The sequence below is a fragment of the Lithobates pipiens genome, unplaced genomic scaffold (assembly GCF_037356315.1).
Source record: "Lithobates pipiens isolate NorthernLeopardFrog02 unplaced genomic scaffold, aLitPip1_a1.2 Scaffold_25, whole genome shotgun sequence".
NCBI classification, from domain to species: domain Eukaryota; kingdom Metazoa; phylum Chordata; class Amphibia; order Anura; family Ranidae; genus Lithobates; species Lithobates pipiens.
In genome coordinates this window covers 148624684-148640529 of record NW_027507787.1, presented here as the reverse complement: position 1 = coordinate 148640529, position 15846 = coordinate 148624684, and the positions used below count along the sequence as shown (strand labels likewise).

The window sequence follows — 15846 nt, the reverse complement described above, 5'->3', positions numbered from 1 at the left end:
CCCCCTCATGCCCAGACCAATTTTCATCTTTCAGCGCTGATGCACTTTGAATGACAATTGCGCAGGCATACAACACTGTACCCAAATGAAATTTTTATCATTTTTTTCCCACAAATAGAACTTTCTTTTGGTGGTATTTAATTACAGCTGGGAGTTTTATTTTTTGCTAAACAAAAAAAGATGCAAAAAAAAAAATCATGTTTAATAGTTTGTTTTTTTTAGTTTTAGTTTAGTTTGGTAATTTTTCTCCTTCATTGAAGTGCGCTGATGAGGCGGAAGTGATGGGCTGCATTGGTGGGCACTGATAGGCTGCATTGGTGGGCACTGATAGGCTGCATTGGTGGGCACTGATAGGCTGCATTGGTGGGCACTGATAGGCTGCATTGGTGGGCACTGATAGGCTGCATTGGTGGGCACTGATAGGCTGCATTGGTGGGCACTGATAGGCACAGATAAGGCGGCACCGATGGGCACAGATAAGGTGGCACCGATGGGCACGAATGGGTGGCACTAAGGGGCACTGATAGATGGGACTGATGGGCACTGATAGGTGGCACTGATGGGCACTGGTAGATGACACTGATGGGCACGGATATGTGGCACTGGGGTGCAGCACCGTTGTTGAGGCAGATTGTGGGCACTTCTGGGTGGCACTATGGGCACTATGGGGGGCACTTATTTTTTAATGAGGTGGCACTGGCAGGGGGCAGGTGGGCACTGGCAGGGCTGGCCGTGATCGGGACTGATCTCCCGATCACGGCCGCCGGTGATCGGCTCTTTTTTTTTTCTCCTCGCGCTGTCAGCGCGAGGAGGATTAATAGCCGATTACCGGCTCCATTGTATCACATGATCAGCTGTCATTGGCTGACAGCTGATCACGTGGTAAGGGGTCGGGATCGACCCCTTGCTCGGATCAGTGATCAGGCTAGTCTCATAGACTCGCCGATCACAGAGCGCGCCGCGCGCGCCCCTCAGGGGGCGCACAGGCCGCTCGTGCACGGGACGACATCAATAGACGTAGTCCCGGCAAAGAAGGTCCGCGCTGTAGCCGTCATTCGGCTATAGCACGTGTCTCAAGTGGTTAAAAATGGAAGTAAATGAAAATCCCAAATTTTGGGTTGTCCTCCAAAAAGTAATAGAGGTGAAATCCTCAGATGGGGACACTAGTTCTGGTGACCTCGGGGTCCCCAAGGAATTCCCTTAATTTGCTGGGATTTCCTCTCACTTCTGTTTTGGCTATTTTGCCAGGAAGTGAAGGAAAATTTTTGGCAATGGGACACGGATGGTACCAATCTGATGGGTATAACCCTACTTCACTGTATCCAAAAGGAAAACAGTTTGGCTTAAGTTCTTCCTCACGATATCAAAGTGCATTGATGGCAATGGTGAGGCTGCTGCATTGATGGCAATGGTGAGGCTGCTGCATTGATGGCAATGGTGAGGCTGCTGCATTGATGGCAATGGTGAGGCTGCTGCATTGGTGAGGCTTCTGCATTGATGACATTGGTGAGGCTGCTGCTTTGACGGCAATGGTGAGGCTGCTAGCTATGAATAAGCGCTAATTTTAGCGTGAAACGCGTCAGTTTTTTGCTCTATTTTCTTTGTCCCTTTGCTGTTGTGATCTGTATGATGTGAAGATTTTTTGAGTGGAAACAATAAAGGCATTACTTATTTCACCTGATCCGGAGTGCGGCTATCCAGAGTTTTTCTGTTCCTTTACATGAGGCTGCTGCATTGACGGCAGTGGTGAGGCTGCTGCATTGACGGCAGTGGTGAGGCTGCTGCATTGACGGCAGTGGTGAGGCTGCTGCATTGACGGCAGTGGTGAGGCTGCAGATGGTCATTGATCAGGCTGCATTGATGGCAATGGTGGGGCTGCAGATGGGCACTGGCATTTATTTTGCTTCAAATTTAATTTTTTTTTCCTCAAACTTCCCTCTTAAAATGAATGTGCGTGTTATACGCTGATAAATACGGTAAACAGTATTTTTAGGACAAACAAGGCTTTCTTTGGTAAAATTGTCTTGCAAAAATAATTCTCTTTATGCAGTCTATAGACAAAAACAACTTTTTTTTTTTTTTTTTTATGCCACTAGAATTTTGATTCATGTAGAAAGCCTTGTAAAGCTATTTTTTAATAAAAAGCTTTTTTTCTGCATTTTTTTTTATGTGCTACTAAAAAATGAACAAACAAAAGAAATAAAAAAGCTTAAACATTATATATTGATGATTAGAAAAATAGAAATAAAAATCAGCATGGAAAGGAGTTAATTGGGGATGATTAAGGTAAAGTAAGGGTTAATAAGGGCCTAAATTGCAAGACATTTTATTATGTTTATTGTCTTTGATCTGCATATAAATGAAATAGAGTAGATAAAAAAGTAAAGCAAACCATAAATATGATTTTCTTTCCTTCCACCATGGGTGGAAGGAAAGAAAATCGCTTGATTCCTCAAATGCTGCCTGCAGCACTATTGTGTTCTGTGGACAGTAAGCCATGCCTACCTGCAGAACACAATGATCACTGCAAGCAGCTACAGCCACCAGCAGTAATCGCATACACAAATCCAACTGGCGGGTTGTACTGAGGTCAGTCAATGGATCAACTTGGGTACAACCAGCCTGCCCATAGATGGATCGAATCTCAGCCAGTCCCTGCTGAACTGTCCAACATTTGATCCATCTATGGCTGGCCTAACAGTGGTGGTACTTTGCCAGGTCTGGGCAATGTTTTTAAACTTCGTATCAGACAGTCCACACAGCAGCTATTCCAGTGTGATGTGTTTTATACATCAGATATCATTTCAACAGTCAATAATTGCAAGCAAATGCATAGGGGAAGGGTCAGAAGGACAGGACCTATTTATTACACATGCCTTGCAGACTGTGATTTATGTTTTTTTTGGGGTGTGTGTAGAACACTTTTTTTTTTTAATAGGCTGACAAATGAATCATAATATGGAAACAATTTGCATTTTTTTTAATTTATTTTTATATATATATATATATATATATGTATATATATGATATTATATTATTTTTTATGCTTGTTTCTAACTTTTTCCCTTTGCACACAGAGAGGCACACTGCCCTCTGCAGGCTGGAGACATTTGAAACACACGTCTAATGATTATCTTGATAGGCTTTTATGGTGATCATAGTTACATATTAGGTGAGGTTGAAAAAAGACACCATCAAGTCCAACCAATGTGTGTGATTATATGTCAGTATTACATTGTATATTCCTGTATGTTGTGGTTGTTCAGGTGCTTATCTAATAGTTTTTTGAGACCATCGATGCCCCCCTGTTGAGACCACCGCCTGTGGAAGGGAATTCCACATCCTTGCCGCTCTTGCAGTAAAGAGCCCTCTACGTACTTTAAGGTTAAACCTCTTTTCTTCTCATTTTAATGAGTGGCCACGTGTCTTATTAAACTCCTTTCTGCAGAAAAGTTTTATCCCTTTTGTGGGGTCACCAGTACAATATTTATACATTTAAATCCTATCCCCTCTCAAGCGTCTCTTCTCCAGAGAGAATAAGTTCTGTGCTCACAACCTTTCCTCATAACTAATATCCTCCAGACCCTTTATCAGCTTTGTTGCCCTTCTTTGCACTCGCTCCATTTCCAGTACATCCTTCCTGAGGACTGGTGCCCAGAACTGGACAGCATACTCTATGTGCAGCTGGACCAGAGTCTTGTAGAGCGGGAGAATTAATATTCTGTTTGCTTTGTTAGCAGCAGCTTGGCATTGCATGCCATTGCTGAGCCTGTCATCTACTAGGACTCCCAGGTCCTTTTCCATCCTAGATTCCCCCAGAGGATCTCCACCCAGTGTATAGATTGCATTCATATTTTTGCCACCCAAATGCATTATTTTACTTTTTCTACATTAAACCTCATTTGCCATATAGTTGCCCACCCCATTTATTCAGATCTTCTTGCAAAATTTCCACATCCTGCGGAGAAGTTATTGCCCTGCTTAGATTATTTTCTTCCGCAAATACAAAGATTGAGCTGTTTACACCATCCTCCAGGTCATTTATGAACAAATTAAATAGGATTGGTCCCAGCACAGAACCCTGGGGGACACCACTACCCACCCCGGACCATTCCGAGTACTCCCCATTTATCACTACCCTCTGAACTCGCCCCTGTAGCCAGTTTTCAATCCATGTACTTACCCTATGGTCCATGCCAACGGGCCTTATTTTGTACAGTAAACATTTTATGGGTAACTGTATCAAATGCTTTTGCAAAATCCAGATGCACCACGTTCACGGGCCTTCCTTTATTCTTTATCTAGATGGCATCTCACCTCCTCATAGAAGGTTAATAGATTGGTTTGGCAAGAACGATTCTTCATGAATCCATTACTAAAATCTTGTATATAGTCCCTTAACATCCCCTCCAAGAGCTTGCATACTATTGATGTTGGGCTAAGTGGCTTGTTATTCCCAGGGATGTATTTTGGCCCTTGTTAAAATATTGGTGCTACATTGGCTTTTCTCAAATCCGCTGGTACCATTCCAGTCAGACTGTCAGTAAAAATTAGGAACAATGGTCTGGCGATCACATGATCAGAAACTACGCTGATTGGTTTATAATAGTCTCACGACAGCGCAGTCACAGGACTAAGGGCGTGCACATCTGTGCATTCATAGTACACAGCTGCAATATAGAGTAGACATTGAGAACTCATTTTGGTCTTCAAACTGTAGACTTTAAGTATTTAAACTTGTGTTCTGATTGTTGATTTTGGTGATGGGATTTCCCATTGATATGCTCTTAAAGGGATATTTTGGAGTTTTATGGTTATATTCCAGCCAGGATTGCGCCAGCAGCTCTGTCAGCTTTTGATTGAAAAGTTCACACATGAAATTATATGCTGCATAGAAATCTGCCACACATTGTGTTGAGCATTTCTCAGTTTAAATCACCAAAAACGGAATTCCTCTGTAGTGTAATTTCATTGATTGATGTCCTTCACATTTATGATTGTTTTGGCTCTTGAAACTAGGAGAAGAGCAAATCGTAATGTGACTCTGTTTCCACCTATAAAAAAAAAAAAAAAAAAAAAAAAAAAACCTGTCGGTGAGCTTCCAGGTTTAGACTGATGGCTCCATTCAATACAGAGTAGCAGAGGTCAGCAACCTTTTCCATATTAGTGTCATGTTCACAAGTATTCAACAACCTGCATGACAGTGAATGGTAGCACAGTGTACTCTCAAACTGCACATACACCAGTAGATTTTTGTTCAAACTTTTGTAGGAATTTTCATGTTCATGATTTTCAAATCGTTTGTGCAGCTAAAATGACATTAGTAGGGAGACAGAAAATACAAAGGAGCAGGATTTAATTTTTTTTTTTTTTTTTAACAGTGCATGTGGTTTTAGTTCAGGGAAATCTATTTGTTGTAAAAATCGAAAATGTCAAAAGCCTAAAAATTAAAGTACTTTAAAACAACACTCATCAAGTCATAAAATGTGTTAGTAAGAATGTATGAATATGCATATGAACGTTTGTTGAACAATCTACTAGTGTATGACCGGCTTTAGTTTTTATTTTTTGTGCTCATAGTTGTGCTGCTAATGGCAAGTTAAACTCATGTATTATATAATAAAAATTATTTTAAAAAATTTCATTAGCAATGCAAGTAAGACTGCAAACATTGATTAACTGGAGCATATGCAAAGCATTTTCATAGTTGCATATAAAGAAAAATAAACCGATGGCTTAACTGTGGTAGTTCTGGCCTGTACAATAATAATTTCAACTGCACACATGCTTCTGTATTGCATGCTCTTCTCACCAGCCCCAGTGCAAACACTTTAGATCTTAGATCAGCTACAGTCCATATACTTTGGACCTCAGGTCAGCCACAGAGCACATATTTCAGATCAGTGCCAATCCATATACATAAGACCTCAGATCAGCCCCAATCTATACACTGCAGACCAGAGGCGGCTCTTTAATTAGGCAAATTAGGCGATTGCCTTAGGCCTCGCCCACAGGAAGGGCCTCGCCATCGAGCGATTGCCTAATTTGTCTCTGAGGTGTTGTGCTGCACTGTCTGCTGCTGTGTGGAGTGTCTCTCAAACGGCGGGGTGAGCGAGCGGCGGGCGCGCTGCACACAGCTGCAGACAGAGTGAGCTCCGCGGCGGTGGATGAGGGGGGTGATAAGAGTATGTCCGACTGTCTAATATGCATGGCTTAGGCTGCCTGTGTGTCCAATAGCAGCAGCGCTGTCCTCCGAGTCCTAGCCCTTCCTTCCCCTAACGGCGGCCCCATTGCATGCCGGGAATTGTAGTTCTCCCACAGAGCACAGGCACATAGACTTTAACATGGCCGTCTGGTGCCTGTGCTCTGCAGAGACTACAACTCCCAGATTGCACTGCAGGGCAGAGCTAGAACATCATGTGTTGCTTCTCCAACTGAGTCCTGCTGCCTTTACCAATTTGTCACCAAGGCGAGGAGCAGGATCATCAGGTACAGTTTATATATAGGTTTTTCATATATATATATATATATATATATATATATATATATATATATATATATATATATATATATATATATGAAAAACCTAACAACAATGCACCCCCACCAAATCTAAGAGTCCAAAGGCCATATTAACTCTGCATTGACAAGACAGTTTTATTTTCACACATTCTAAAAATAACTTTTCATCTGCTTTACTGAGGATGCTTTACAGTGGCTGTGTTTGATGGCATGGTGGCTGCAATTGATGGCACAGTGGCTGGGTTTAATGGCACAGTGGCTGCAATTATTGAGCACAGTGGCTGCGTTTGATGGCACAGTGGCTGCATTTGATGGGCACGGTGGCTGTGTTTGATGGCACAGTGGCTGCGTTTGATGGCACAGTGGCTGAGTTTGATGGGCACAGTGGCTGCGTTTGATGGCACAGTGGCTGCGTTTGATGGGCACAGTGGCTGCGTTTGCTGGCACAGTGGCTGCATTTGATGGCGCAGTGACTGCATTTGATGGGCACAGTGGCTGAGTTTGATGGCACGGTGGCTGCAATTGATGGCACAGTGGCTGCATTTGATGGGCACAGTGGCTGAGTTTGATGACACGGTGGCTGCATTTGATGGGCACGGTGGCTGTGTTTGATGGCACAGTGGCTGCAATTGATGGGCACAGTGGCTGCGTTTGATGGCACAGTGGCGGCGTTTGATGGCACAGTGGCTGCGTTTGATGGCGCAATGACTGCATTTGATGGGTACAGTGGCTGAGTTTGATGGCACGGTGGCTGCAATTGATGGGCACAGTGGCTGAGTTTGATGGCACGGTGGCTGCAATTGATGGGCACAGTGGCTGAGTTTGATGGCACGGTGGCTGCAATTGATGGGCACGGTGGCTGCAATTGATGGGCACAGTGGCTGCATTTGATGGGCACGGTGGCTGTGTTTGATGGCACAGTGGCTGCGTTTGATGGCACAGTGGCTGCATTTGATGGCACAGTGGCTGCGTTTGATGGGCACAGTGGCTACGTTTGATGGCGCAGTGACTGCATTTGATGGGCACAGTGGCTGAGTTTGATGGCACGGTGGCTGCAATTGATGGCGCAGTGGCTGCATTTGATGGGCACGGTGGCTGCATTTGATGGGCACAGTGGCTGAGTTTGATGGCACAGTGGCTGCAATTGATGGGCACAGTGGCTGTGTTTGATGGCACGGTGGCTGCTTTTGTTGGCACGGTGGCTGCGTTTGATGTCGCAGTGGCTGCGTTTGATGGGCACAGTGGCTGCGTTTGATGGGCACAGTGGCTGCGTTTGATGGCACAGTGGCTGTGTTTGATGGCGCAGTGGCTGCAATTGATGGGCACAGTGGCTGCGTTTGAGGGCACAGTGGCTGCGTTTGAGGGCACAGTGGCTGCGTTTGAGGGCACAGTGGCTGCGTTTGATGGCACAGTGGCTGCGTTTGATGGCGCAGTGGCTGCATTTGATGGGCACAGTGGCTGAGTTTGATGGCATGGTGGTTGCAATTGATGGTGCAGTGGCTGCATTTGATGGGCACAGTGGCTGAGTTTGATGGCACAGTGGCTGCAATTGATGGGCACAGTGGCTGTGTTTGATGGCACGGTGGCTGCTTTTGTTGGCACGGTGGCTGCGTTTGATGTCGCAGTGGCTGCGTTTGATGGGCACAGTGGCTGCGTTTGATGGCACAGTGGATGCGTTTGATGGCACAGTGGCTGTGTTTGATGGCGCAGTGGCTGCATTTGATGGGCACAGTGGCTGCAATTGATGAGCACAGTGGCTGCGTTTGAGGGCACAGTCGCTGCGTTTGAGGGCACAGTGGCTGCGTTTGAGGGCACAGTGGCTGCGTTTGATGGCACAGTGGTTGCGTTTGATGGCACAGTGGCTGCGTTTGATGGCGCAGTGGCTGCATTTGATGGGCACAGTGGCTGAGTTTGATGGGCACAGTGGCTGCAATTGATGGGCACAGTGGCTGCGTTTTGGCACAGTGGCTGCGTTTGAGGGCACAGTGGCTGCGTTTGATGACACAGTGGCTGTGTTTGATGACACAGTGGCTGCGATTACTGGCACGGTGGCTGCTTTTGATGGCACAGTGGCTCCTGTATCATTGTCCGCCGACAGTCTCTGACCATTTCCTGTATCATTATCTGCGCACAGTATCTGACCATCTCCTGCATCTTTGTGGCATGATTGTCTGTCAGCACCCTGTCAGTGGCTCCAACTTTTCATACCGTGTTAGCCAGGTAAGAGTTTGCTTGTTATTACCATAATAAAACCGTCTCCTGTATCATTGTCTCTGCAAGTCTCTGACCGTCTCCTGTATCCTTGTCCACACACAGTCTCTGACCGTCTCCTGTATCCTTGTCCACACACAGTCTCTGACCGTCTCCTGTATCATTGTCCACACACAGTCTCTGACCGTCTCCTGTATCATTGTCCACACACAGTCTCTGACCGTCTCCTGTATCATTGTCCACACACAGTCTCTGACCGTCTCCTGTATCATTGTCCACACACAGTCTCTGGCCATCTCCTTATTCATTGTCCACACACAGTCTCTGACCATCTCCTGATTCATTGTCCACACACAGTCTCTGACCATCTCCTGTATAATTTTCCGCAGTCTATGACCATCTCCTGCATGATTGTCTGTCAGCACCCTGTCAGTGGCTCCAACGTTTGATACCATGTTAGCCAGGTAAGAGTTTGCTTGTCATTACCATAATAAAACCATCTCCTGTATCATTGTCCACAGTCTCTGACCCTTGCCTGTATCATTGTCTGCACAGTCTCTGACCGTCTCCTGTATAATTGTCTGCATAGACTCTGACCATCTCCTGTATCATTGTCCACACACAGTCTCTGACCATCTCCTGTATCATTGTCCACACACAGTCTCTGACCATCTCCTGTATCATTGTCCACACACAGTCTCTGACCATCTCCTGTATTATTGCCCGTACACAGTCTCTGACCATCTCTTGTATCATGGATGTGAGGTCGGTGACTGTCCTTTAGCTGGATTGGACTGTCTCTTAGCTGGGCTGTCTCTTATCTGGGACTGTCCCTTAGCTGGATTGGATGGGTCGGACTATGTCTATCAGCTGGGTTGGACTATGACTATATCCCTCAGCTGGGACTGCTCCTTAGCTGGATTGGACTTGTTGCATTAAACAGGTTATGTTTTAGAATATGTTGTAAAATTACTTTTTTTTTTGTTTTATACTTTGTTGACAAATTAATTTCACATTTATGAGACAGCACAAAGGATAATGAGTAGGCAGCTGCACAATTTGATCTATATCTGTGTGCGTGTAACATATATACCCACCCACCCTATGTTTAATGATATTTGATTAAAGAATAATTGGCTAGAGAAATTTATAGAAACGGTGAATTCATAGTTCATAGGAATTAAGTTAATATATGCATTCATACAGTTAATTTTTATCATTTTTATAATATTTTTCCCATTATGGGCGTGAGTGGGGCCTCATGTCTAAGTTTTGCCTAAGGCCTCAGAAAGTCTAGAGCCGCCTCTGCTGCAGACCTCAGATTATCCTCAATCCATACACTTCCGACCTCAGATCATCCCCGATCAATACACTTCAGGCCTTAGATCAGCCCCGATCTCTACATTGCAGGCTTCAGATCAGCCCCAATCTCTACATTGCAGGCTTCAGATCAGCCCCAATCTCTACATTGCAGGCTACAGATCAGCCCCAATCCATACACTTCAGACCTCAGATCAGCCCCAATCCATACACTTCAGACCTCAGATCAGCCCCAATCCATACACTTCAGACCTCAGATCAGCCCCAATCCATACACTTCAGACCTCAGATCAGCCTTGGGGAACAAACTTAACAGGATTTCACTGATGTCAGGGAGATGAGCAGGTCAGACCTTATAATTTACATTCTGCGGAGCTATTGATTTTGGCCGTTGCCATTTACCTACAGTGCTGACCCTCCCAGTCAACCTCTTCGGGGGGGGATTAATAGCCAATATTAAGGCAGAGTGCCACACCTGTACTAATTAGAACATGTGTAAACATTTCTTAAGAAATAGAGAAGTGAATTCAACTTGAATATTTTATCGTCTACCTGGAATATTAGTCTTTGAATAGATATGGTATAGTAAGTTAAAGCTTGTTGTAAACTTTATAGCCAGCGGTACTGAATCCACACACAGAAATTCATGCAGCCACCTAATAACACTTGGTTGTCTCTTCCAGGTTGCCAGGCACAACCTCTGGACTTGGTCTTCATGTTGGATGCCTCCTCTGGTGTTGGACAAGAAAATTTTAATCGTCTGCTGAACTTTGTAACAATGGTCTCCCTCCAGTTTGACATAAATCGGGATATCACCCAGCTGGGACTTGTTACATATAGCAACAAGCCTGGGACAATCTTTAGTCTGGATGCTCATGAAACTGTATCGGGCCTCATCAGTGCCATAAACCGGGCCCCTTATCTGGGAGGTTTACCATCCACTGGAAACGCTCTTCTACATATCCACAATGATGTCATGTCCATCCAGAAGGGTGCTCGGCCTGGAGTAAAGAAGGCTGTGATCGTTCTGAGTGATGGGCGCGGAGCAGAAGATGCAGCGGTTCCCGCACAGAAGTTGCGGGAAGATGGGATTTCTGTATTTGTCATTGGTATAGGGAGGATTCAAAGGAATGCACTGCTGAGAATAGCGGGATCAGACCGATTCCTCACTCACATACCGAGCTACAATGTGCTCAGCCAGTATGAGGATGACATCGTACAGCGTGTGTGTGAAGGTGAATTGCCTTAATGTGTATCTCCAGACAAAACGTATTTTGTATCTGGTAAAGAATGGTTAGAACCACTGTAAGTTTTTTAATATATGCTGCCTGAGTCCAGTTTAAAGAGTTTCCTTCACTTCCTGTCCTGCAACCACTGGGATTGTGCGTAAAACTGACAGGCAGAGTCCTGCCTTCAAGGTGAAAGTATTCTGGCACTGCCGCCCAATTGCCTCCACACACACCCAGTACCAGCGCCCCTCCATGTTTTCCAGGCTCCGCTTGCCCACCTGTGGGCCCGGGACCGACATTTTGCCGGGTAGAGGGGAAGGATAAGAGCAGACACACATCCGTCCTTCTTGCTGTGACCCAGAAAGCGACATCTTTGATGTCACTTTTGGGTCAGCCTCTGTGTCCCTGGCTAGCCTAGCCAGAAAGCAATGTTTTGAAGATGACACACAGGTTTTTTAGACGCTGCATGTCTCATTAAAGAGAATCTGCAGCTAAAAATTATCACATAGGGAATTTTTTGTCTCCCATTTGATGGGGGGGAAAAAAGGGTAAAAGAAAAATATTTTTTTTTTTTACAAAAAAAAAGTTAAACCCAAGCACATAACTTCTACCCCCCCCCCCCCCCCCTTTTTTTTTTTTAACCACTTCGCGCCCAGGCCAATTCTGACATTTCTCTCCTACATGTAAAATTCCTTATTTTTTTGCTAGAAAATTACATAGAACCCCCAAACATTATATATTTTTTTTTTTAGCAAACACCCTGGAGAATACAATGGCAGTCGTTGCAACTTTTTATCTCGCACAGTATTTGCGCAGCAATTTTTCGAACACGTTTTTTTCAGAAAAAAAAGTTTCATGCTTAAAAAAAAAACCAGTAAAGTTAGCCCAATTTTTTTGCATAATGTGAAAGAGGAGGATACGCCGAGTAAATAGATACCCAACATGTCACGCTTCAAAATTGCACACGCTCGTGGAATGGCGCCAAACTTTGGTTTTTCAAAATCCCCATAGGCGACACTTTAAATTTTTTTACTGGTTACATGTTTTTGGGTACAGAGGAGGTCTAGAGCTAGAATTATTGCTCTCGCTCTAACGTTCGCGGTGATACCTCACATGTGTGGTTTGAACACCATTTTCATATGTGGGCGGGACTTACGTATGCGTTTGCTTCTGTGTGCGAGCTCACGGGGACAGGGTCGCTTTAAATTTTTTTATTGTTAATTTTATTTTTATTTTTTTAGTTTTACACTTAAAAAAAATTGACTTTTATTCCTATTACAAGGAATGTAAACATCCCTTGTAAGAGGAATATGGCACGATCGGACATATTTACAGTGAGATATGGGGTCAATAAGACCCCATATCTCACCTCTAGGCTGGGAAGAATAAAATAAAAATAAAAAATAAAACGATCCTGGCTTCCCTGCCAAATCGGCGCTGTTAATTTGAATACCAAGGCAGGGCGTGACGTCGTAACATCGCGCCCGGCCTCCAAACGATCATAGAGACTCCGGGGACAATCTGTTCCGCCGGAAATCTCTATGGTAACTGGCGGGGGCCGGCGGATCCTGTCACCGACTCACCGATGGAAGCGGCGAGTCGGTACAAGCACCGGAGGGGGGGGAGTCCCCTCCCGCCGCCCGTAAGAACGATCAAACGGCGGAACAGCCGCTATGATCGTTCTTATGGTGCAGGGAATCGCCGGCTGAAAACGCAGAAATGCCTCAGGCATCATTCAGATATAACCACCGAAAGCCCATGATGTCAATAGACGTAGTATGGGCGCCAAGTGGTTAAAGGCTACCACGTTCTCATATACACGCGGGGTGGGGGGGGGGGGGGAGGCTGGCTTTTCTGTGTGAAACTGTCAATCTGCGATGCACGTTACATATCGCCATGCACGCTGGGTGAGAGCAATAATTCTAGAACCTGACCTACGTAACACTAAACTGATGACCTATAGGGGGCTTTTGAACTGTCGCCTATAGATAATATAGGGTATTAAAGTTTGTTGCCATTTCACGGGCGCACACAGACTTAGCCCAGGTTCACGCTGAGCTGCAGGAATGAAGGATGATTTTACTCCTGCATGTCGGTCCTGATTTCGGCTGCGATTTCACAGACATTTGTGGAGGTTTCTGCACAGATGTCAGTGGAAATCACACACCAAAACTGCAAAAAGTAGTACAGAAACTACATTTTGAAATGTGTGCGGCGCCGCAAATGCAGCATCGCACCGATTAGGATGGCACAATTTCCACCATTTTGACATGTCGAATCGAACTTCAAAATGCACCAATGTGAACCAGGGCTTAAGGTATGACATGTTGGGTATCTATTTACTCAGTGCAACCTCAGCTTTTATATTTTACCAAAAATGTGGGTAGTTTATTGCGTTTGCCCTAAAATTGTGTTTTTCTACTGAAATGTTTTTCCTAGATGGTAATATCGTGTGACATAATAAATTGGAACTACTACTTTTTTTATTCACTGGGGTGTCTGCTTTCAGAAACTATATAATGTTTAGGGGTTTTGTCTAATCTCCCGGGCTAACATTTTTTAAATTTGTGCAAAAAAATTCAAGATCTCCTCTGGCAGGGAAAAGTTTAATGAATAAACATTTTTGTATGTAAAAAATCTTTATCAAAATGCCTATTACAGGGTACTCCCATCACACAGGATTCTGAGAGGCTGTACAGAAAATTTTGCTCACTGTGACCTTTCTGCATTTCAGAGGCAAAATCCAAAGTGAGTCCATGTAAACCTAATCCATGTATGAATGGAGGAGTTTGCATCCTGCGACACAACAGCTACTACTGCGAATGCCACGGATGGGATGGGCCACACTGTGAGAACCGTAAGTAGAACTTCTGGTGATATGTCAGATTACTGAAGAGATTAAAGCCGTTTTTCGCCCTGTTTGAATAAAATTCAAATTATTTCTCAACAGATAAAAATACTGTAGCTGCTGACTTTAAAATAAAAGGACACTCGCCTGTCCAGGGATCCAGCGCTGTCCTCATACAAACCAGTTCTACACTGGTTTTCAGGTCCTCATTGCCAGCATATTTACTGTGGGCAGCCAGCTGTGATTCCTTGAGACTTCTCAGCCGGCTTCCCCCGCACATGTACAAGCTGAGCTTTGTGACTGGTCGCACAGTCTTCTGGGAACTGTGACATGTCCCAGAAGGTTTTGGGCAGGGCCGTCTTTAATATTGATTGGACCCTGGGCAAAACTTTTCTTGGCCGCCCCCCATGCAGTTTCACTCTACACCTGCTCTGAGACATACAATAAATAGCAGCTAGACTCAAGTTCAGTTTACTGAATCAGATCAGGCTGGTTGCCAGGGGTTACAGTGTATCATTACCACTCACTGACTGGTTGCCAAAGGTACAGCCCACATTACGGCTCACTGATTAGTTGCTAGAGGTACAGCACATGATTTCTGCTTGTTGATTGGTTGCTAGAGATTACTGTGGTGCATGATATACATATCAATGCTGCTGGCCGCTGCAATTTACATATGAATGTCACCCCGATTTACATATGAATTTCGGTAATTTACATGTAAACACCGTGTCTGCATGTGAGTCATCTGTACACCACAATAGGGCAGAGATGGGCAGCATTAGTAGCAGCACTTCACACTGAGATATTGGGACACAGCACAGGACTAAAACCTCAAGGGACGAGGGAATTTAAACCAGTGTAGTTGGCAAGTATGAGGCATCTGCTTTGGGCCCCACAACAATGACAGGCCCCAGGGCAGCTGCCCCCTTTTCCCTGCCTTAAAAACGGCCCTGGGCAGGGGGAGGAAAACTTCTGGCAGTAATACTGCCCTTGCAGTAGTCTGGGAATTCTTAAAGCCCCATTCATTTCCACTTCTCTCCTCTGGGCTTCTGTGACAGATTAAAACAATTCTGAAGTGCGGGCACAAGACCACTTTGACCAATCAGATTTGATCTGTTCCAAAAGCCCTAAGACCCCTTTCACACTGGGGTGTGTTTTTAGGTGCTTTTGGGCTAAAAATAGCACCTGTAAAGTGTTTGAAAAACTGCAGTCTGTGTGAAAGCCCAAGTGCTTTCACGCGAAAAAAATTCCTGCAAGCAGCATCTTTGAAGCTGTGAAGGAGCGGTGTATATACCGCTCCTCCACTGCTTCTGCCCGGCTGAAGCGCCTGCAAATCGCTTCAGCGGCAGCACTACACAGGGCACTTAACCCCTTCATTGGCCTCTAGTAGGGGTTAAAAGTGCCCTGCTAGTGGCTGAATAGCGCCACTAAAATGACGGTAAAGTGCCGCTAAAACTAGCAGCATTTTACCGTCAACGTCCGCCCGCTCCAGTGTGTAAGCAGCTTTAGGAGAGTGGCCTTTCAAATCCCTGCAAGGCTTCACCAGCTGCATGGGTAGTGACAGCTAATCTTCCACGGACTTCAGTGCAGCGGGGACCAGAGAAGGGTGTAGGGTGTTCTTACACTTTAAAGTGTCGTTCCAGTCTCCTGTAAAAAATAAGTCAGAAGCTACAAAAACAGCCACTTACCTGTCCCACTATCCAGTGGTTTGCT

At 45.0% G+C, this 15846-nt stretch overlaps 1 protein-coding gene across 1 annotated transcript in view; it reads left to right on the top strand.

Annotated features, from left to right (window-relative positions):
• Positions 1–15846, top strand: part of VWA2 (von Willebrand factor A domain containing 2) — a 128310-nt gene that overhangs the window by 96961 nt on the left and 15503 nt on the right. The window contains exons 13-14 of the mRNA XM_077454980.1: positions 10737–11288; positions 14017–14139. Coding sequence (XP_077311106.1) covers positions 10737–11288; positions 14017–14139 — 675 coding nt within the window. The remainder of the gene's footprint in view (positions 1–10736; positions 11289–14016; positions 14140–15846) is intronic.